Here is a 20,610-nt window from a genome sequence, read left to right as displayed (position 1 = left end):
ACTTCAGATAATTCTGACTCGGGCAACATTAACTTGTAGGAAGAAGTGTCTGGAAGAAGACCTACCTTAAATTCAACTCCTTCAGAAACACATACACCTTTTGGTACTGTAATGAAAAAAAAATGAAAAGGTTGTGCTAAGAATGATGCAGTTTCTGTACTCATCTCTGAATTGTGAGTGATTTAGAGAAGTCAAAAAGTAGAGCTGAACACAAGAGTGGGGGAAAAAAGCAACTATGGTTGCTATTTGGTATTCAGAAGCCCACATGTAGCATCTGCTTAGATGTTATGCATCAAGTGGGGATAATTCTATAGCCTGGTATTCTCCATAAGGTAAAATCTATTTGCCTTGTGTTTTGTTTACCCATACTTGTAATTACTTGACCTTTTCTTTATTGTTAACCACTGTACCGGTAACAAAGCTAATGGGCTTATGTGTGTGAAGCTGGAAATATAATTTGGCAGCAGAGCTTCTGGACAGGTTCAGTTTAGCCATCAGTCAGTATGTGGTCAATTGCTTACACTGCCTGAATACTCAATACAGCGAATCTGAACCAGTTACCAACTCAAAAAAAAAAAAAAAAAGAAGGAAAAAAAAAAGGGGGGAAATAAAAAGAAAAAAAAAATAGCCCAATTGTAAAGGCTGAGGGGGAAGGGAAGAGGCTTCTGCCACGATGTTAACTAATTTAGAAAAATCAAATACTTCAAAGAATAAATAAAACATCTTAAGGAAACAAGGTACTTACTACAGGAGAAGATAGGGCAACAACCACCCTCAGATATAGCAACCACTGGCTGGAAACCTAAGTCACATCCTGTTTTGTTGATAATGCAGGTTTTTATATCACATTCTGCAATAGACAGCAGAGACAAAGTAAGCCAAAGCATCCCATCCAGCAGTGTTACGTGTGGACAGAGCTTGAAAAAACCATCCTATTACCATTGCCAGGATTCTCTGTCCTGCATCTTGGTATAGATACTGGGAATAGCCACATTTAAGAGCAGGCTGCTCCTGTGCTGTGGTGGACATTTGGGACTGGGAGGGTGCAAATGCAAAGCTGAGGGCAAATGTATGCCAGGAACCTCCACAGGAAGCCTTAGGGAAGCCTGGAAGATGAATACATTCTCTCTTACTGGATGAATCTCTGTGGAAGGATCGTGTTCTCATCTCGGAAGGACAACAGCCAAAGGATCCTGTGGAGCACCTGCTAGTCCCAGTGATCCACAGGAGATTTTCCAGTGTAAATATCTGTCAGCTCATGGCACTAATTTAGAGTATAAGCTGGACTGGAGGAGTTTTTTCTGCTAGCAAGAGCACCTGGCATGTAGATGGAAGAAATGGCCACTCCAGTGTGCTTATTTGAACCTGCTACCTGTAGGGCACCACATCTCACTTTAGGACTACTGATGAAGGCAAATGTTGTCATATGATGGCAAGTGAAGGATCTACCCACCGCAGACTGTCTCTGTGCAGCAGGGGTCTTCCAGACGCGGTTTTATTTTGCGTACAAAGCCTTCTTTTGTGCAGTTGATAGGTGGCGATTTAGCACAAGGGCGGGGGAAGCAAGAGATGTTCAAGGTCGTTTCATCACAAGTACAGTATTGGCAGTCATGCTCCCAAGCCTCTCTAGGCTGTAAAAAGAAGAGGAATAGCAATTCAGAGAGCAAAACCTGGAAGCATTATATCAATGAATGCCTGCTGTAAGCCAGTGTAGGACTGAGTTGGCCTAATTTATTGTGTAGGAAAATTGCAATTCAAATCTCAGAGGGAGAAGAAGGGAAGAGTAAGAAAAAATGCCATTATTTGCCACCATTCTTTGCAGGTTTATGTGTTTCCAGGAAGAAAGCCTGATAGTTCTACCAGGAAACTGATTTCCACAAACTGCTCTTTCTGTTTCTGTACCTCAAGTGATTAAACAAGTTCTGGAGTTAATAAAATCTTCTGATTTTCTCCCAACATCATTGCAGTTCACTGGTTTTTAAGCTTAGACTTAAAAGAAACTACTTATGCAGTCATTTTTGCAGAAGGTCACAGAACACAGATAAACTATAAAGACAGTATTTTCCTTTCTCTTACCTGTTTCACTGACCCATCTTGTGCAGTGCAACCTATAAAATGAATTAGATGTTACTTTAAAGGTAAGTAACTCCATCAGGGAAAACAACCGAAGCAGAAAAACAGGAACAGAAGGAAGGTATTGAAATCTGAGAAACAGCCACCAAGAGAAAGGAAAATTCAGAGTGCAAAGTCACAGGTTGTAAACACAAAAACATCTTAACCATGCTATTCTTTGCTCTTTTGAAAGTTGCATCTTTTGCATATAAGAGCAGGCAGAAACTCTTAATCTGGAATGCTTCCAGCTCCACCACAACAGGTCAGTAAGAAGGTCTCCCCCATTTCCTCTGTACCCAAAACAACCCTCTTAATATGCATTTCTAGTCAGGCTCTTACCCCTCCTTCCCATGGTACCATTTATACCATTTCTTACCACAAACAGACACACAAATGCCATCATGATCATTCAGCAGAATTTTTCCATCAGGACAGTAGCATCCTTCAACAAACACTGATGTGCTATTTTGGGAAGGAAGGGTGTCCATAACAACTCCTCTGCACAATCAGAATATAAATGAGAATGAATGAGAGGTAAAAACGCAGCCCAGGGCCATCAAGACACCTAAATCCCAAGGGCATGTGAATTTCAATTTTCCCCAGCAATCTTCACATTATGGACTTGAAAAAACGCCTTATGGGAAATTACCCACCTGCTGAAGCAAGTGTTTCTTTTTGCTTCCCCGCATGGCTTGTACACCTGATCCCCAGGACAGCTGGCCTCTGTGGAGCATTGCAACACACGAGTTAAAAACCCCAGACCCAGGTGTACCCTCCGATGCAGGGACACGAGGGGACAAAGCGCCCAGCTAGCGCAGCCACCTCCCGGGCAAGGGGCCCTGCAGCTCCAGCAGGAGGGGCGGATGGGGCTGGCGAGGTGCAAGCGAGGGGAGCAGCAGCGCTCGCCCTGATTCAGCGAGGCCCGAGCGCGCAAAGCCGCAGAGAGAAGCGGTGCGTTGCCACCTAGTGCCCGAGCTGCGGGAACACGCACAACTGCTGGGCTGAGCTACGCGGGAGGCACCGTGGGCCTGGTTCCCCCTTGCTTTGCTCCAGGTCTGGGTTGGAACAGCCTCTTTGGTTTGTTCCCGCTTTTTCTCGGGTGCAGAGCGGCAGGGGAGGACAGAGCGGAGCAGCCTTGCTTCCCGGCAGGGGGTGTTTTCCGCCCGAGCTGCCGGCCCGTTCCCAGGCTCACCGCAGCGCCCGCCCGCCAGCCTCCTCCAGTCCGCGCAGAGCCCGTGCAGCCCGCACAGCGCCGCGTACGTCTGCATGCTCTGGCACTCGCTGCTGGGCTGCTCCTCCGAGCACCCGCTGGCCACACACGCCTCGTAGTAGGGCTGGGGGGGCACCACGGCGTGGCACTCCGTCAGGGTCCTTCACAAAGCAAGGAGAAAAACCTTGGGCTGCTTCCAAGGAAGAATTCAACTCGGAGCCAAACCATCCCCCCTGCTCCAGGCAAAGCCTCGAGGTACAACTACAAATTGTTCTCATAGGCAATACACCCCCACAGCTTAATAAAGAATGAGATTTACCTGCCATTCTTTACAATGCTTTGAAAGGAAACAATATTATGTTGGACTGCTACCTGCAAAGGCTCCTGCACAGCTCATAGCTATAAGTCTATACTGACGTTTTTATGCTAGCATGTTTGAAAAGCCTGCTTTAAACCACAAAATTATTTTAAAAACAGACACATATATTTGCTTACTATATTCTGACTGTGTTTCATATCATTCAGAGCTTTCAGATACTGAATTATAGCTAGTTCCCTCTTGGCCTCTTCAGAAGTGACAGGCAGAGGGAGTGCCAAGCAGCAGACTATTAAGAGAGGACTGATTTTGCTGATGCAGCTGAAAAATATCTGCCAAGCTCAAGAACACACACATCAGTTCACTGCTCAGTTTCACAAGGTATGCAAGACTTTGTACTTTCTTCATATCCTAGAATCAGTTCACCCAAGCCATTTAGTGAACAGCAAAATTACCCTGTGGACTTATTATTCTGATACTTTTGGGAGTTGTCTTACCAGATGATTTTACACAGATTGGAAGGCACACAATGCTGATGATACTCAGCCTTTGATGGTTGTGAGACACCAGGGTTACAGTATCTGTTGGTAGGATATGGAACTTTCCAATCTAATGCCATCTCTTTGAAGGACTTGACAACCTTACCATTCCTCTTCATAGCATCATCAGACTTCTGGTTGGTGCAGGTACCTGGCAGCAATATAAAAATGACAGTTCAAGGACAGTTGATGCTGATGAAGCTGCTTTTAGATAAAATCTGGGGGGAAGTTGCCCTCCTTGTGTGAAGAGAGCAGCATGTGGGGTCCTGGATATTTCTCACATTTGTGAGAAATAGTGAAGTTGCAAGCATTTAGAGATTTTACAAGAGAATGAAAGATAGAAGGAGGAAAATTCAGAGCACTCATTTTTTATCAGCTGATGAGGATACTCACCACAAAGTCCCATGGTATTGTTATGAAACTTGCTGAAAGGGAGTTTTATGTAAAATGCAAGTCGACTATAGGAGATGTACACCTCTAATTCGGGTATTTCAATTATGGCATAAAGACCAGAACTGGTTATCCTGATACCATTCTTAAAAATGTCTGGAACAACTTTCTTATCATCAAACAAAATCTAAAAGAAAAGAAAAAAAAGGTTTTTATGAACAGTCCTTCAGTGAGTAAGGAACATGATTAGTGCAGCTGGGAAGCAGAGCAGCACAAATTCAGACCTTAGGTGCACCAAATGATGTCTGTCAAAGGCAGTCATTTAAGCAGTTGTCTAATATTCCTTTTAAATATGTTGCAATTTATATTTGAATACTCGTATCAGGATGAAAACCATAATTTTCAATTATGTGATAATTTCCCAGATTTTTAGAATATAAAGATTCTATTGATACAAAGCAAAAAAGAGAGAGAAGCAAAGCAATTGCATTTCTTACCTATTCCATATTTTACAAGCTTAATCCTTTGTCATCACAGGACATTTGGCAGTACAGTAATATAACTACAGCAAAATATTTTTGAGAATTCATTTAAACACAATACTTTACCAAGTTTGTTTCTTTTCCATGTTCCATTGCTTGGGTCAGAATAACAACAGAGTTGGAGTAAAAAATGATGAGGGACATTGAACAAATTGCTCCACCAGTGGCAGCACAGTAGTAGTTGTCTATGTGAATCCAGAAGTTGTGAGAGTCAGGGTGAATTGATTTCACAAGGACATAGGTGCAGTTTTCTTTAAAATGGTAATATGCTCCATCAAAAGTCACATAATGCTCATTTCCCCATCCACTGCAAATACCTAGAAGACAGAATGACAGGCTTCAAGTTTGACTTCTGAGCTACCTGTAAGTACAAGCTGGTTTTAACCTTTTTACTCACTTCCAGTCAGAGACAAAATATCCAGTTTAATAAAGAAAAATTACTCTAGCAAGGACATCTGCTTTTAACAGCCAAGATTTCAGATGGGATTTCTGTTCCATTGTATCTTGCTGAATTGATATGAACATAATAAAGATGTTGACCAGACAGACTTTTCTTTTTTGAGGCCTTGCTGAACATAACATGAATTTCAGGAATTCTCCAGGCACTTACACTGGCACTCAGAGACTTCACAGCAACCAGTTTCATCTGAGTGTTTTGTGATCGGGAAACCATTGACACAGAGCTTCTGTTGCTGAGGTGGGCAAGTCATGACAGACAATTTGATATTGTTTCCTTCTCCTAGACAAGTGGCAGTATAGCAATTTCCAAAATTCCATGTTTCATTAAACTATTGATTAATTGGAAAAAAAAAAAAAAAAGAAGCAAATAACAAAGTAATGTCACAAAATCTTTAAAATCACACACAGCAACTATATTCCATTCAGTTAATTGTCTAGCATGGCAAAATTTGGTGTCTACTCTGGCTCTGGAAACCAGGCAATATGAACCATATAGGAACAAGGAGAGCCTTGATATCTACTTTTTTGGTATATATGTTAGGGTCCTGATAACTTCTGGTAGTAGGACACTGCCAGATGTGTCTTCCTAGTCTTTGTTCAGCTTAGGTAGCTCTGCTCACGTACAATAATTTAGGTGTTTCAGGTTAACAGAAGACTCTTCAAGTTATTCTTTCAGTGAGGGGTTTCTGGCCTGCTTCTAAATCATCTCATTCAGCCACACCTACAGTCCAGCTGTAGTGCTGGATACCAGCATCAGAGGAGAACACCAAACCTTGGCTGCAGGCAATGCATGAATGGTGGAGTGATGAAACACATCTTCTTCAGAGTCTCTCACCTTTCTGGGAGGAGTGAGTGCAAGACAATCACTCACAGAAGTCCTTGTGGGAGCAGGAACTTGCTTTGTCACACCAGGAGCAGGTGTTGGTGGACAGTTTTCAGAACGTGGATCACAGACCTTGAGGCTCTCAGCATGACCAGTTTTACACTCTGCCCAAATGAATTCCATCTGACATGATTTATTGCAGACAGAGTAAGCACAACGACCTGAGACATTCACTGGCAGAGAAACATTTTCTCCTGCAAGGGCAAAACCCAGATGTTAGCCTGAGGCTGCATTCTCAGCCCTGCCTTTTACTATCTGTACCCAACAGCCATGCTCAGGGGACTGTCAGTCTGCAGCTCCTGGGATTTAGTGGCTGAACTGGACAGCAATTCATCCAAATGGCAAAGACTGAGGGAGGGCCACAAGGCCTAATCTGAAATTCTTCTCTTAGGTTCCTCTTGGAAGGAATTGAAAATGAGTACAAGAAGAGCCAATACTGAGTGCATCACCAAGTGCAACTGCTCTTCACAAGCACCAGGACTTGTGAAGCAGGAGCTACTAACAGATGAAGAGTCTTTCCTCCCCTGCTTTTGGAATATTATTGTCAGTTACAAGCTCATGCTCAGCAGTTTGGGATTCAGGGCTCTGCTGACATCAGCAACTGCTATAAGTTTCCTTACACCAGGGGTATTCAAACCAGAACAGAGTTATTGGATATGGGAGAGTTGTACTTCTGAAGGTGTTAGCTTCAGTTCAAAGATGTAACAACTTCTAACTGCGACAGGCAGAATGAGCACTTGCTGAAGTACTTTTATCTGTCAGTACATCTTTCCATGTCAGTGGTGCAAAAAAAAAATTGCATGGTTTCTCACCCATTTTTATCAATTGTCCATTGTCATTGCAGAAGCAGGGAGTGGCTACCTCTGGTGAGGGAGGTGCAGATGTTACATATTGCATATGTGGTTCTGCAGGAAATCAAATAAATTAGTATTTAAATCCTCTACTACTCTACTTTCAAGTCATATGACACCTCTTACATTCTTTACAACTACAAAAAAAAATTTAAAAAATCTCTTTTTACCACTACATTCTGTACACATCCACACAGAAACCATCCTCTGTATTTATAAACACTCCCTCTATTACACAGTATGGTGCTGTAATACTACACACACACCGTCCCACATGTAGTTATTTTTTTCCTGTACAGAATACACTAAACACCCCTTTTTCTGTCATTTATTCATTTCAATTTAATGTTTCTAGTCCTGCAGTACTTCACCTGACTTTGGAGTGGTGACTTCCAGTGGCACTCCATTTGGATTTGCAATGCTTTCATTCAAAGAAACTGTTGGTTTAAATAGAGACAGATCATGTAGACATTTTACTATGCTACCTACAGTCTGCTTTCAATAATCCTGCCTTTACTAGGTATTACTCCACTGTACTTATTCCATTTTTTAACATTTTCAATAAATACCAAACACATGGGTTCACCATCAAGTATTTAGCTCTTCCACTCACATGAGTAGAGAATCTAACATTTCATTTTCTTTGTTGCCCTTGTATAACTTGCTATAAGGATTATATATATATATTGATTTTTATGAATAAAAATAAGTGGCTAAAAAAATGTGGCAAATTCCCCAATTTTCTTTATATCTTTTAAGAAAAAGAGGTAAAGAAATTTTCTGATTTTTCACATTCCATTCATGCTGGAAAATGTCTTTTGAACAGGAGTTAACTGCCAGGAAGCTTTATTTTCATATTCCAGTGACCCATATAAGACTCACTTATTCCAATGCAGAACACAGTACAATAAAAACCAGAATGTGTTATGGGTGATAAGAAGGAGAAAATAAAGATTTAGAAGTATGATATATTGAGACTAATATATTGATATATTGACACCAGAGTGTCAACTGTGATATGCTCAAGCTTATTATAAAGATTGTATGAAAAATTGCTGAATCTTTCTATTCTCTCTTAATCTCACTGACAGTAAGGTCAGCAAGAATCTCTAAGATTGCACTTTTGGTCCTCACCACAAGCTCTGGTCCCTCAGTTTTGAAACTTCAACAGTCTTAAATTATGCTGTTATCCTAGACATGCTGCAGGAATCTTTTTCCAGGATGGATAAATCTTATTACTGTTGTGGATTTCCACAGAATCACCACCAAGCCCCTTATCAATCTAGTACCTTGTGCTGATGTAGGTGGAGTTCTGCAGGGGGTAAGGGTTTTAATGATCTGTCCATTAGGGCCACAGACAGCTTCACCACATGTGGTCCCATACACGTGGCTGTACACAGTTTCGTTTAAGGTGTAGGTCTTGCCATTGTAGCAGCACAGGCAAACTGAGGCACCAAAAGAGAAAATGTCATGGCAACAGAGTACACTTGCAATATAAATACAAGTGAAAAGCAAACCAAACTCTGCATTTACCCTTCTGAAGTTCACAACATCAAACATGAATTACCTGGCTAAGAAACTTTCTTAGTTTCTATTTAAGAAGCTGCACTGCAACTCTATCTCATTTATTTAAAGTGTGTTGGATTTTTCTGGTTGCTGGTGTTTCTTGGAGTCAGCTGGCATGGAGGAATTACTGGTTGGTAAAAGCATGAGAACTGGTACTGGCCTAACTCAGCATGGAGCACAGGAGAACTCCCTCTGGGCAGGGAATGTGACTGGGGTTATTGCCTTTCTGAGTGACAAAACACTGGCTCAGGAGGTCTTGCACAGCCATTTCCATCCACAAATGAGGAGCATGCAGTGATACAAAATTTCATTTAAATATATGAGAAGCTCTCCAGATTTTGGAGACTGTACGTGTGAGAACCAAAGGAACTGTATCTATTACTGTAACAAAATCAGCTAAACTGCAAATGTGTTATTTACTGGGTCACCCTCTGGTTTGGGTTGTGCTTTCTCCCAGATATGGGAATGAACTGATACAGTACCTTAACCAAATTCATCCTTTAGGCACACAAGCATTTATCTGATAAAATAGCTATCTTAGATTATTTTATTAATTGAATGGTCAGGAAACAGCACTTCTACAAGATTTGCCCTGTTCTAAAAGTACTTATTAAAAGTACTGAATGGCCTGCTACAGACTACAATCTGTCTTCACTGGCTACCAAGGAAGTGTAAAAGTGGTATTAACCTGTATAAGATGAATCCTGCATATCACACCAGTCTCCTTCCTCCTCATGATTGTCCTTTACACAGTTCTTGAGGTCAAAGGCTGCATTTTGCTTATCAAAGTATATCTGTGCTGCTTTGCACCCACATATTAAACTACCTGTCTGGCCTTCTATTACCAGTATGTTTGCAGTAATGTGTAATGTTGGGTTGCTGCAGTCCTGCCATCACTCAGTGCATGGTGAGAGAGGTGAAAAGTTACCTTTGGAGTCTTCAGCACATAGTTTCTCTTCAGGATCGCTGAGAGTAAAAAAGAGTAAAAAAGTATCATTTTATTGAAATTAATTTGTATATGGAATAACAGTGTCTGTAACTGTACCTACATTTACAAAATCCTATCCTGGATTTAATGGTAATTTCCACTACCTATAAACATTAACAAAACATCTCCTAGTTTGTCCTTTCCAGTCCTATTCTACCTTTCTCACCATCAACTGACCTACCATGAAGTGCAGTTGGGAAGGGAGACACACTCCCTGCTCTCCTCATCAAAATATGGCTTGTCAGGACTACACTCTGGGTAACAGCCTGGAAAATTAAAGTATTCTTAGTCTGAGTTACATAGGCATAGGAAAGCACATAAATACCTCTACCAAATATAGATTTGATCCCCAATTGTATGTGATTCCAGTATGAATGTTCTTTTTACTACCAATTATTTTTCCAAGTCCTCTTTTTACCTCTCTCCCCAAAGTTTTAATTTACTACATTTGTCAACAGATAATTATTGCACACAATTTTATATTGAATGGTGTTTTATCACTTCATATATTTAAAGGCAGCAGGCAAATGATGCTATGAATGGCACCATCACACAGGGAATTAGCAAGGCATGGTCAATGAGCTTTTGTGACAGATGGGATAACCTTTCAGTCACCTTGATGCTTCAGACATTTGAAACCACACTAATAGCTGTGAATCCCATAAACTGCATTAAAGTCAAGGAAGAATTACCTTCTAAACTGTACAGCAAGTTCCCACATTTCCCTTGTGGGTTCCTGCAGGTCCTTAGACAAGGGGCTCCACAGGGTTTATAGAACCACTCATGTTTGTCAGGTGGATTGTAATAATCACAGAATACAGCTGGAACAGAAGAATAAAAACATTTAGGTCTCAGAAACTGGGCAGGGACTATTTTTAAATCTTGTTTTAAAAGATTTTGATAAGATAAACATGATGAAAAGGGCTTGTTCAGTCACACATGCATAGCAATGTAGGTGTTCTGCTCTTCTGTATCCCGTGTGCCTGAGCACAAGGGGCACTGCTTGCTGTGTCATTTCCCTGCAGTACTTACGGCAAATGGCAGGGGTTCTCCAGTTGATGCAGACACCAGCTCTGCTGCAGCTCCTCGAGTAAGCAGCCACTGAGGTACAAAAGCACTCACAGTCTCCCACACTGTCGCAGCCACAGAAGTCAGACACACAAGATTCATAATATGGAATTGGGTTCACCTGTCAAAACACCAACAGAGCTGTCACCACAGCTGTGTCTGCTGCACTGTCTTTTAATGAGGGAAAGGGCTCTGAATTTCTGTCATGCACATGGTTTGTGACAGTCTGGGATTGTCATGAAGGAGCCATGATATTTTACAACATGTAGTTTTCTATTTTCACCTGCCTGATAGAATTGGACTCTAAATCTTCCTATTCTCATATGTGTAATGCTGCCACTTACACTTAAAATGCCTTTCCAAAGTGATTTCTGCAGGACTGAACTATCCTGTTCTGTCTTAGCACAACTACACAGTGTGTGCACTCTTCAACTGAGAGACAGTGATTGAGTATGGAAGGAAATCCTATTTCCACTAAACTTCATGTCTTTTGTTTTTTAACCATTGCCAACATAAACTAAGAAAGGAAATTAAGCCAAGTTTGTTTTTAAAATTTTTTATTAAAGTGCACTGAAGCTTTGTATAGGCATTCTAATAACGAAGAGTAGCCTTGTTTCTGTTTAGATTAATCCAATTTGTGACTGAACTAAACTAAATAATTAGTCTCTTTAGATAACTTAAATGAAATTCCCAAGGATCACCATACAAACAGTCCTAGACTAACTTATATCTACATTCTACAGATACCTAACTTTCTACTTCTGGTGGCCAACTATTATTCTCTTTATCTTTAGTTGTTCAAAACAGGCCCTGCTTCTTCCTCAACACTGTGCAACAGATTTTAATTGCATAGCTGTGAAATGAGATTTTGAGAGAGGTAGCCGAGTACTACTGTGTAGTAGCTTCAATACTAAAAATATACCGCAAAAGTGCTGCAAACCAGCAACAAATATCTAGTGTGAAACTACTGAGGATGAGAGAACAGGATTACCTTGCTGTGACAGGCTTCAAAGATGTTACTCTTAATGATGCTGCAATGCTTCTGTCCCAGGGCAGACTTGAAAGGCTGATCTGCACACAGGTCTGTCATGTTTATATTTGAGCAGGTGCTTGTTATTTTCCAGCTGTTTCCAAACTCCTGGATGCTCATCTCCATGGACTGCCCTCTGGTTGTGAAGTCATTCCTTGAGCGGCCATCAAAGTCCCCACAAAGACCACAGACTTTTCCCTGTGTAATGTATGTAGGCACAGTTAATGCTTTCGTTATTTTGAGTGCAGCCCACTCTTTGACAGAAATAAACTACAGAACCTGTAAAGGCAAAATAGGTGCAAGTTTCTAAACAGAAAGCAAAAAATGGCTTAGAAAAAGTTGGACTTCAAGTGACCTAAGCACTCCCAATGTGTTACCAGTACTTCTAGCCCCAAATATATACTGACTGAACAGTGTAATAAAACACAAGATATGGCCTGCTTGCTGTTTCTTCTTGTCCACTAAACCAAACTTTTTCCAAGCCTTTTTTTCCAAGGCCTGGAGAAACTGGGGCTCCAGTTCTGGATGCATAATTCTGACTTTGAAATCATAACTCCCAGTCCACCCCCTACTTACCTGGAAAGATGGTGCCACGTGAACAACAACAGTAGTCTTTTGGTCCCACATGAAGTTCATCCCTTGATTTGTTTCAATTACAATATAACCTCCTCTGAGGTCCACTTTGTAATTTTTCTCAGCTCCTGGATCAGTGGCTATCTCCTGAATTCTTCCTTCCAAGAGCCTTATTTCACTGTTCTACAAAGGAACAGATACATTTCATGGAAGGAAAACAAATAGAAAACATAGTGCAACAGCACTCGCACTCTGCCTCTCATTCTTTGTCTTATTTTTCTGCCATCTTCACACTCTATCTTGATAGATAGAGTGAGCCACAGTCACAAATGCACAGAGCCTACTGTCACAAATGAAAACACACACAAATGCACATTCATAGAGTGTTGTTGACTCCTTGCATCTTTCCCCTTGTCCACAGAAGTGTTCAGTGCCTGTTAACATCAAATACCTAAGCCTTTCCCAACTTCCTTGCCTTAGCTTGCTGGCTGTTTGACTTCCATAGGTACTTTTAGCAGCAACTGAGATGGCATATAAGAGAATGATACAGTAATTACTACAAAATCAAGACTACAGCTCCTTGGTTATAACTAGTTCTAGACAAACCTCAAAAATCAATGTGATCTTTAGAGAGCAGATGGAGCGTGACTTCCCACAGGCGTTGTTCTGAATCACAATCCGGAAGGTGCCAGCATCCATGTTATTAGGGCAAAAATCCTTAGAAAAACAGATAACATTCTGTTAGATCTTGTCAGGGAACTGGACCAGTGATAAGCATTTTCAGGAGCTCTAAATGAATGACACTCTGATCTGACTTCTTTATGCACTAAAACTATAGAATTTTGGAAGAATCTGGTGGAAGATGACCTGGTGGCAGATGCATCTTTGACCAGGATTTTCAAAAATAAAAACTAAGGAGGGAAATGAACTTGTCATAGCAACAGTCCAAAAAGGTAAAAATGTATTTTTCTTAAAATTAACAAAACCAACTGTAATTTGGGGATGACAAAATGTCTCACTGAGTGCTGTCTCATTACCTGCAATTATTCTATATGAGGCTCACACGTTAATCTCTGCGTGCTTCCATCACAACAAAAATAATATCAGTCTTGGATGGCTGGGGGAAATGCTTTTCAACACCGTATTTTCCTTCCTTTTGAAAATGCTGGAATGCCTTCAGGAAAGGGCAGTCCAACCAAGGAGTTAATCATTTGGGATCACACAGTGCCCTCTCGTGTCACGTCTGAGAGTCAACTTGCTTTGTTTTGTTTGGAAAATCTCGGTCTATCAGCTCTAGGTGCAAGAGGAGGGGAGTAGGCTCTGCTCATTAGTTTGGCTATTTTGTGTGGGAATGCCTTTTAATTACCCAGACTGAAGCCTACACTGTGGGTTAAGAAAAGCGTATGGATGGGAAATTGAAAATAAATTGATACCTGAGCTAGGATATAGTCACAGTCTCCCAGGAAATCAAACTTCTCCCCATCAAAGCTCATATAATGCCCATTTCCATACACAGTGCAGGTTCCCTTGCAGGGATTGTCTGTGCAGTTCCACTGTCTTTTGTTGCAGGTGCTAGGAGGCAAAATGCAAAGAATAAAAACGTTTGCATGAAACATGGGCTTTCCTTTAACCCCAAACAGGGGCAGAATAATTAAAAGGTTTGTTGTTTGCAGTTCCCTCTCAACTGTTCTATCATGCCATGAGATGCCATATCAATCAGAAATGGCAATCATGTTTACTACCCTGAAACATTTATTCTATTATTTCCTTCATATATATTTTAAATAATTGAGTCCTGGCAGCAGACTGTGGAAGTTTTAAAGACAAATTCAAGGAATTTGAACTGAATATTTCTACCATTTCTGAATTTTAATCTGTGAGGGATCATGCTGCAGTTCTGTTACAGTAGTGTGAACAAATATTATCTCTGGCTTTCCTTGGGTCTGGCTGAGATGAAGAGATTTTTTTTCCCTCAGCAGTCCTCACAGGGCTGTGCTTTGCATTGGCAGCTGCAAAGGTGTTGGTAACACCTCAGTGTATTGGCTACTGCTGAGCAACATTCCCATAGCATCAGTGCTGTCTCCTCAGCATTCTCCCCCTCACCAGTAAGCTGGGGTTTTGGGAGGGGACAGAGACAGGACAGCTGTCCCAAGCTGGCCAAATGGATATTCCAAACCATGTGATGTCTGCTCAGCAATAAAAGCTAAGAGAATGGGAGATTGGGGTGGGAACAGAGTGCTATATGTTATGATGTTTGTTTTCTGAAGCCCTACACCTTTGAAAGTGAGCTGGATATTACCTGCTGGTGGGAACTAGGGGATAAATATTTTGTTTGCCTTTTCTTCTGCGCACAGCCTTTGCTTTTGCTTTATTTTGACCCATGACCATCTTATTTTGTCCCCAGCCCTGTCCTCTGAGGAGGGTAGTCATAGAGCAGCTAGGTGGCACCTAATGTCCAGCCAAAGCCAACCCACCACACCTTGAAAAACCTCACTTCTAGTTCAGGAGGACTGTAGACAGAAAATTTAGTTGTTATAGCCATGACTGCATTTTCTTTCTCATGTGTGTCCTCTTCTCATAAGAAAACTAAGCCCTCACTGCAATAAAACTTCTTAATGAATCTGTGATAGCAACAACAGCTTATCAGGTTTTGACTTCACAGGTTAAACTTGACTGTCTGTACCAATGGTGATTAGACCAAAGGGTTTATAGCTCTTATTTTCTGTACATCTATTTGGCAGAACTATACAGTCTCATCCTTGCTAAATAATGGATAAGGATTGAAAGCATTTTTCCCACCATGATCAGTAATAACAGTGAAATCTATGGCACTAGAAATTTGAGCAGCTAGAGTACTAATTTCTCTTGAGAACTATGCATCTGGAAGCACTGCACGTCTCAAGGGAGGACCATTGCAATTCCTCTTTGACTAAATTCAGTCATTTTCCAGGGTTCAGATGTGCCCAACACACACAGACTCAATTCCCCCTTATTGAATGAGCAACCACACACCAGCCAGGGTAAGGCTGATGTTTCTGAAGCTGGTAGGGAAACAGAAAAGGATGAAAATTGTTTAACAGAAGATATTGGTGCTTGTTCTCCCCAAGTGCAGGCTCATGCAGCATGATGCCGAGCAATACTTCCCCTTTTAATTTTACTAGCAGCCCAATGGCTCTCATGATGAAGAGAAAGGCTTGAAAGCACATCCTGTCCCATGGGTGCACTATGGACTGACAGTTCTAACAAACTCTGCTATAAAAAAAGGCTCTCTGGGATAACGTACCATGTGTTGCAGTCCACTTTGATGGTTTCCCCAGGTTTATAGAAATGTCCTCCATGAACACATGGACATTGATCTTTGGGAATACATCCTCCACTGCCATCCAATACCAGTCCATCGGGACACATGCAGCCAGAAACACATTCTGTGACATACTGCACATTAGAAGATATAGAAGAAGACAACTTGTTAGTGTACAGAAAGAACAGGGAACCAGCAGAAGTGTGCTAGCTCTGGATGCCAAAGTTTTGAATATTGAAAAAAACTCCTTAATTGCAAGCTAGTGGAAGTCATGCCACAAACATCACAGGTTGTTAGCTACAGCTGCTCTGTTATCTATCAGTGGAGCAGTTGGTGTGTGCCCAGCATGGCATGTTCCCATCAGTGCTTGATAAGGACAATGCTCCATGCAGAGCCCTGCTGTGCTGAGCCCCTGCTGGGAGGTGAACTCCTTACACAGTGCATGTCCTGCGTCTTGCAGCTTTTCTGGCACTCTGATCCAGTTGCTCCAGGACCTGCAGAGCTGCAGTTGAAGTAATACATAGGAGCTGGGCAATCTGCAGTAGGAGAAAACATTTCAGGAAGGTAATTTGGAGAGAGCAATAAGGATGCCATCAGCAATTGGAAAACCAGCCAGAGGATTTCAGAGGGCTGCAGGTGTCTATCATTTAAAGTTTCTAATAGTTTTGCTTCTGCCCAATAACAGTGAAGTGAGAAGAAGGCAGATAACTTCTAAGCTTTGGGAAATATCCTCATCATCTAAAGAGTCTAGTAAGTCTGGTGACATTTTACAAAGACAAATGTTATCAATAACTAACACATTTCAGAGAGAATGGAAAATGTGCAGAATACTAAAATGTTACAGAAAGTGAGAGATAACACATAAAAACATTATAAATACAGCTGACACTATAATGCCATTATTTAACAAAATCTCACCTTTCACCAAGACAGTTTCTCCAATGCAGTCTAATCTTCCTTGAATGCATTTGCTAAAGAGATTGCATAAAACAAAACACATCAGCTCTTTGCACTTTTCTCCCTCACCAGGGAGAAAGGCACTGCAAAGCTTCACTTGTCACATGAATAACAAATTCCTATCAAAATGAATATTTGTTACAGCTATCAGTTTCACAGACATGCATTACCATCCCCAGAAGGAAGATTAAAAGACCCAGCTCTTAAAATACTCTTCCTTCATCTGGCACTGGTTTATTGTGTGTTTTCAATAAATCAAGTTTTTCCTAAGCATCCATTTTCCACCCCATGAGATAAGACTAATACTTTCTTAAATAAGAGATCTCTTAAATTACTAAATGAATATGTGATTACAAAATAGTCTAGAAACCTCAACTGGAAGACAGCTAGAGAGAGAACATGTAAATATCTAAAGATGATAAAGAAGCCTTCCCCTGGTGGTTGTTTCCATTGATGCCCTAAGGTAATTGAAAATGAGAATAATGACAACTGTTTTTCAATGCAGATGCAAGTTAATTACACTATTTTTATTATTCCCCCCCTCCCCCCCAGTTTCTCTCTCTCTTTTCTAAAAAAAAAAAACAGTTTAAAAACTGAGAATTGGGTGGCTTTTTTCATGGACCATTTTTATTTTTTAAATAGTCTGCAGGATGGTGTGACGGTTTTCACTTTGCTTTTTCATTTCAAAGCCTGAAACTCCTCCAAGCCTTCTGTCTTCTAGAAAACTTTCTCCCACTGTTTGTGGACATTTTTTACACAACAATGAACTCTGCAAGAGATAGATTACAAATATTGTTCTACTTAACATATTTTCAGGTTCTTGTTTGCTAGCAGGAATATGGGATCTTAACATTTGCTGTGGCTGCACTTCCTGCCAGGGGAAGATACAAACTAGGAAAAATTTGCCATTATTCCTAACTGTAAAATGGTGCTATTCATGGATTGGAGCAGAGACTTCCCCCATAAGCCCTGATGTCCCCAGGCACAGAGCAGCCTTTGCGTCATCAGAGCAACTCACCACATGAGTTTATCCTCTTGGAAGGAGTTGCCAGGCTGAACAATTTTGCCTTTGTAGTAGCAGGGGCAGTCATCTGGAGGCACACATTCCTCCTCATCGTTAAGGTAGGTGCCTTCAGGGCAAGCACAGCCCTCCATGGGCGCGATCTGGACCTTGCACAGCGGGTCAGGTTCATCCAGCGAGCGGCAAGACTGGTTACAGTACTTCACACTATAGTTATAAACCATAGTCTCAGGACACTCCTCTGAGGGATCTTTGCAAGAGAAATAAAAGGGATGTATGGCCTTCATTGCGCAATCATCTCTCATTACTTTAGCATGCTTTTCTGCACACTGGTAGCCATAAAAATGCTTTTATCCAACTACCAGATCTTGTCTCCCAGGACTCTGGGAGAATTTACTTGCATAGCCTAAACTGTATGACACTGAACACTGAAATACTAATCAGGGTGTATATTTTTGTAATTTCCACAATTTACATTTCTACCTTATGCTAAGAACTGAAACCATTAACTTCTGACTTGTTAAAATTTTATTTTCTGACTTTTACTAATGATTTCTTTGGCTGGAGTTCTTTGGATAACTTAAGAAATTACCATATTTTGTAAGAGAGGAATTTTGACATTAAATGGCAGTGACAAGGAACTCTGCCAATCGACTGATGCTAACAAGAAAAGGGTGTTTCAGTTCTCACAGATATCTTGGGAAAACTCTTGTTGTCATCCCCTGGGGAAATGAGAAACAACAATTTCTAAGATTTCTGGGTGAACCAAACAGGTAAATACCAAAATCTGAAGGGCTCAACTAACCCTGTATGACAGTAAAAAGCTGGTCAATTTTCACAGGCTGACAGTATACACCGCCATCAAAGGTCTGCCATAGAATCTGCAGTACTGACCCGTAGGGATGACATTAAATTTTGGCAGGAGACATTACCCACATTAAGGCTGCAAGAAAGTCTAGCAGATTTCTTTGAAATTAAGTGAGAACTGGAGAGCTACTCGTCTTGGGCCTCTTTCTAATTCTGCAGGTTAACCCTCCAGCAGTTTTTCAGATACACACGGATGCACTAGGTACAGGGGTGTTGATCATGGGCACCTGTGCTAATCAGCTTTGCAGCAATGCTAAGAACTTATCAGCAATAGGTTCCATGCTTAAATAAAGCTCTGTATGTTTTTCCAGTCCATGACCATGACACACTTTTTTTAGATTAGTTAGTGTGCTAGGCTTGTGTACACATTCGAAACCAGCACCTCTACCATCATACACTATTTGGTTTTCTAGTCCTAGCTGGAGCAAACACAATATCCCCTGTGTAAGTCAGACAAAGCATATTCTCCTACTTTTTATTCTTTGAAGATACAGCAAGTGGTATTTGAAAGTCAAAATAAGTCAAATAAAAAAGATATTAATAAAGATGTTGAATATGAATTTATATCTGTCTCAATTGTTAGCTATTAATACAATAACGTGCTTACTTTCTTAAAATTTTCATAGAGGAATAAGATGACTTTTGATAGAGTGAGACTGGTAAGAGAAAGGTTATTTGATTGTAGCGCTCATGGTCACAGGAGTGACACACATCTAAGATGACAAATCACAACTGGAGGCATGACTGCAGAGAGCATGAACATCCCAAAGATACCTTCAAGCTAGCTTGCACAGGGAGCACTCCAGTAATGGCTCATGCTTCTGCTAAAGAGTGTGCAACAGGCATGCACAGGGTTTAACTAGCAGGATTTGCTTGTTTCACACACTCTGCTGACTGCAGTGCAGACATTTGCTCGGGATACCACTTGCCTTGGATGCGGCCTGCAGCTTGACAGAGTGGATGCAGCTTCAGGAGCTGGAAGAGTTTTTCCAACCCCCACAACGGGACAGAACACAGAGTGAAGGTTGTGGCCCATTTAGTCTTTCACTCATGAACAGTGAGTCATAAACAACCATACTCTTATCACAGCCATGTTCCCAAAAGATTATTTCTTCTTAAATAAGGCCTGAAATTATTGTTCTGATTAAAACATTAGCATTTTTTCGCAAGGTTACTGCACTGTTTGAGGCACTATTACCTACTATGCCTTAAGAACACAGATTTCAGCCAAACCCATGCTGCGAACCAGTCTTGATTTGCCATTAAAAATGTCAGTAATTCTATGTTGGGAACAAAGCTTTCAATAAACAGTGTCTGAGTCTAGTGCATAACTCTGCAGGATTCTAGGACAATTTACTGTGGACTACACTGTGTTCCTTTGAATTATTTCAGCACAGGTTTGTGAAATTTTTCTTATCACAGTCTTAAATGCCTCTGGCAATGCGTCACACCAGTCACACCGTTTGCCTCTGTTAAGTATCCCAGCTGGCCCCTAAGTCAGGCAATTAAATAGATCATAGCTGAATCAAGCTCCAAAAACATAATCATTGCTATGTTGTCTATTCAGATGTGCAATTAGTCAAAAAACCCATACATCTATTTTCATGGCAACAGAGGCAAATTTCACTTGAACTATCTGACCATCAGTGACAACCTGGGAATGTTGAAGCAAAACTCAGAATCCAAGATAGTGAGTTTTATTCTCAGATTTTGTGCCATCTTGTAATAAATTCTGGCAATGCCAAAGGAAAATACATACATATGTGGACTCTAAACCTAGGATTTGATGACAATGTGTACGTCCAAGAAACTTTTGTTCATTTCTAGGTGAGCTGAAAATGCCCTTAAAGATTTTCACATTCTCAAATATGACCAATATATATTTATTTAAAAAACATTACTATTTTACTGTAACATGGAAAAATGTGGTTAATGAG

General features: G+C 40.9%; 1 protein-coding gene across 3 annotated transcripts in view; it reads right to left on the bottom strand.

Moving 5' to 3' along the window:
• Positions 1-20,610, bottom strand: part of LOC135303402 (mucin-5B) — a 47,673-nt gene that overhangs the window by 5,739 nt on the left and 21,324 nt on the right. For all 3 annotated transcript variants that reach the window (XM_064425185.1, XM_064425184.1, XM_064425183.1), the window contains 27 exons: positions 17,804-18,056; positions 16,747-16,799; positions 16,264-16,364; positions 15,811-15,962; positions 13,961-14,099; positions 13,134-13,244; positions 12,531-12,710; positions 11,916-12,152; positions 10,889-11,045; positions 10,549-10,677; positions 10,038-10,122; positions 9,797-9,834; positions 8,592-8,747; positions 7,674-7,739; positions 7,264-7,356; positions 6,404-6,645; positions 5,720-5,897; positions 5,176-5,426; positions 4,571-4,754; positions 4,136-4,328; positions 3,305-3,483; positions 2,766-2,835; positions 2,489-2,610; positions 2,077-2,108; positions 1,454-1,631; positions 746-850; positions 66-106 (listed from right to left, as the gene is read on the bottom strand). In XM_064425185.1, the coding sequence (XP_064281255.1) occupies positions 66-106; positions 746-850; positions 1,454-1,631; positions 2,077-2,108; positions 2,489-2,610; positions 2,766-2,835; positions 3,305-3,483; positions 4,136-4,328; positions 4,571-4,754; positions 5,176-5,426; positions 5,720-5,897; positions 6,404-6,645; positions 7,264-7,356; positions 7,674-7,739; positions 8,592-8,747; positions 9,797-9,834; positions 10,038-10,122; positions 10,549-10,677; positions 10,889-11,045; positions 11,916-12,152; positions 12,531-12,710; positions 13,134-13,244; positions 13,961-14,099; positions 15,811-15,962; positions 16,264-16,364; positions 16,747-16,799; positions 17,804-18,056 (3,725 nt within the window). The remainder of the gene's footprint in view (positions 1-65; positions 107-745; positions 851-1,453; positions 1,632-2,076; positions 2,109-2,488; positions 2,611-2,765; positions 2,836-3,304; positions 3,484-4,135; positions 4,329-4,570; positions 4,755-5,175; positions 5,427-5,719; positions 5,898-6,403; positions 6,646-7,263; positions 7,357-7,673; positions 7,740-8,591; positions 8,748-9,796; positions 9,835-10,037; positions 10,123-10,548; positions 10,678-10,888; positions 11,046-11,915; positions 12,153-12,530; positions 12,711-13,133; positions 13,245-13,960; positions 14,100-15,810; positions 15,963-16,263; positions 16,365-16,746; positions 16,800-17,803; positions 18,057-20,610) is intronic.

The sequence above is a fragment of the Passer domesticus genome, chromosome 6 (genome assembly GCF_036417665.1).
Source record: "Passer domesticus isolate bPasDom1 chromosome 6, bPasDom1.hap1, whole genome shotgun sequence".
Classification (NCBI taxonomy): Eukaryota; Metazoa; Chordata; class Aves; order Passeriformes; family Passeridae; genus Passer; species Passer domesticus.
Note: the sequence above shows the minus strand (reverse complement) of the source record. Positions and strands in the feature narration are given on the sequence as shown.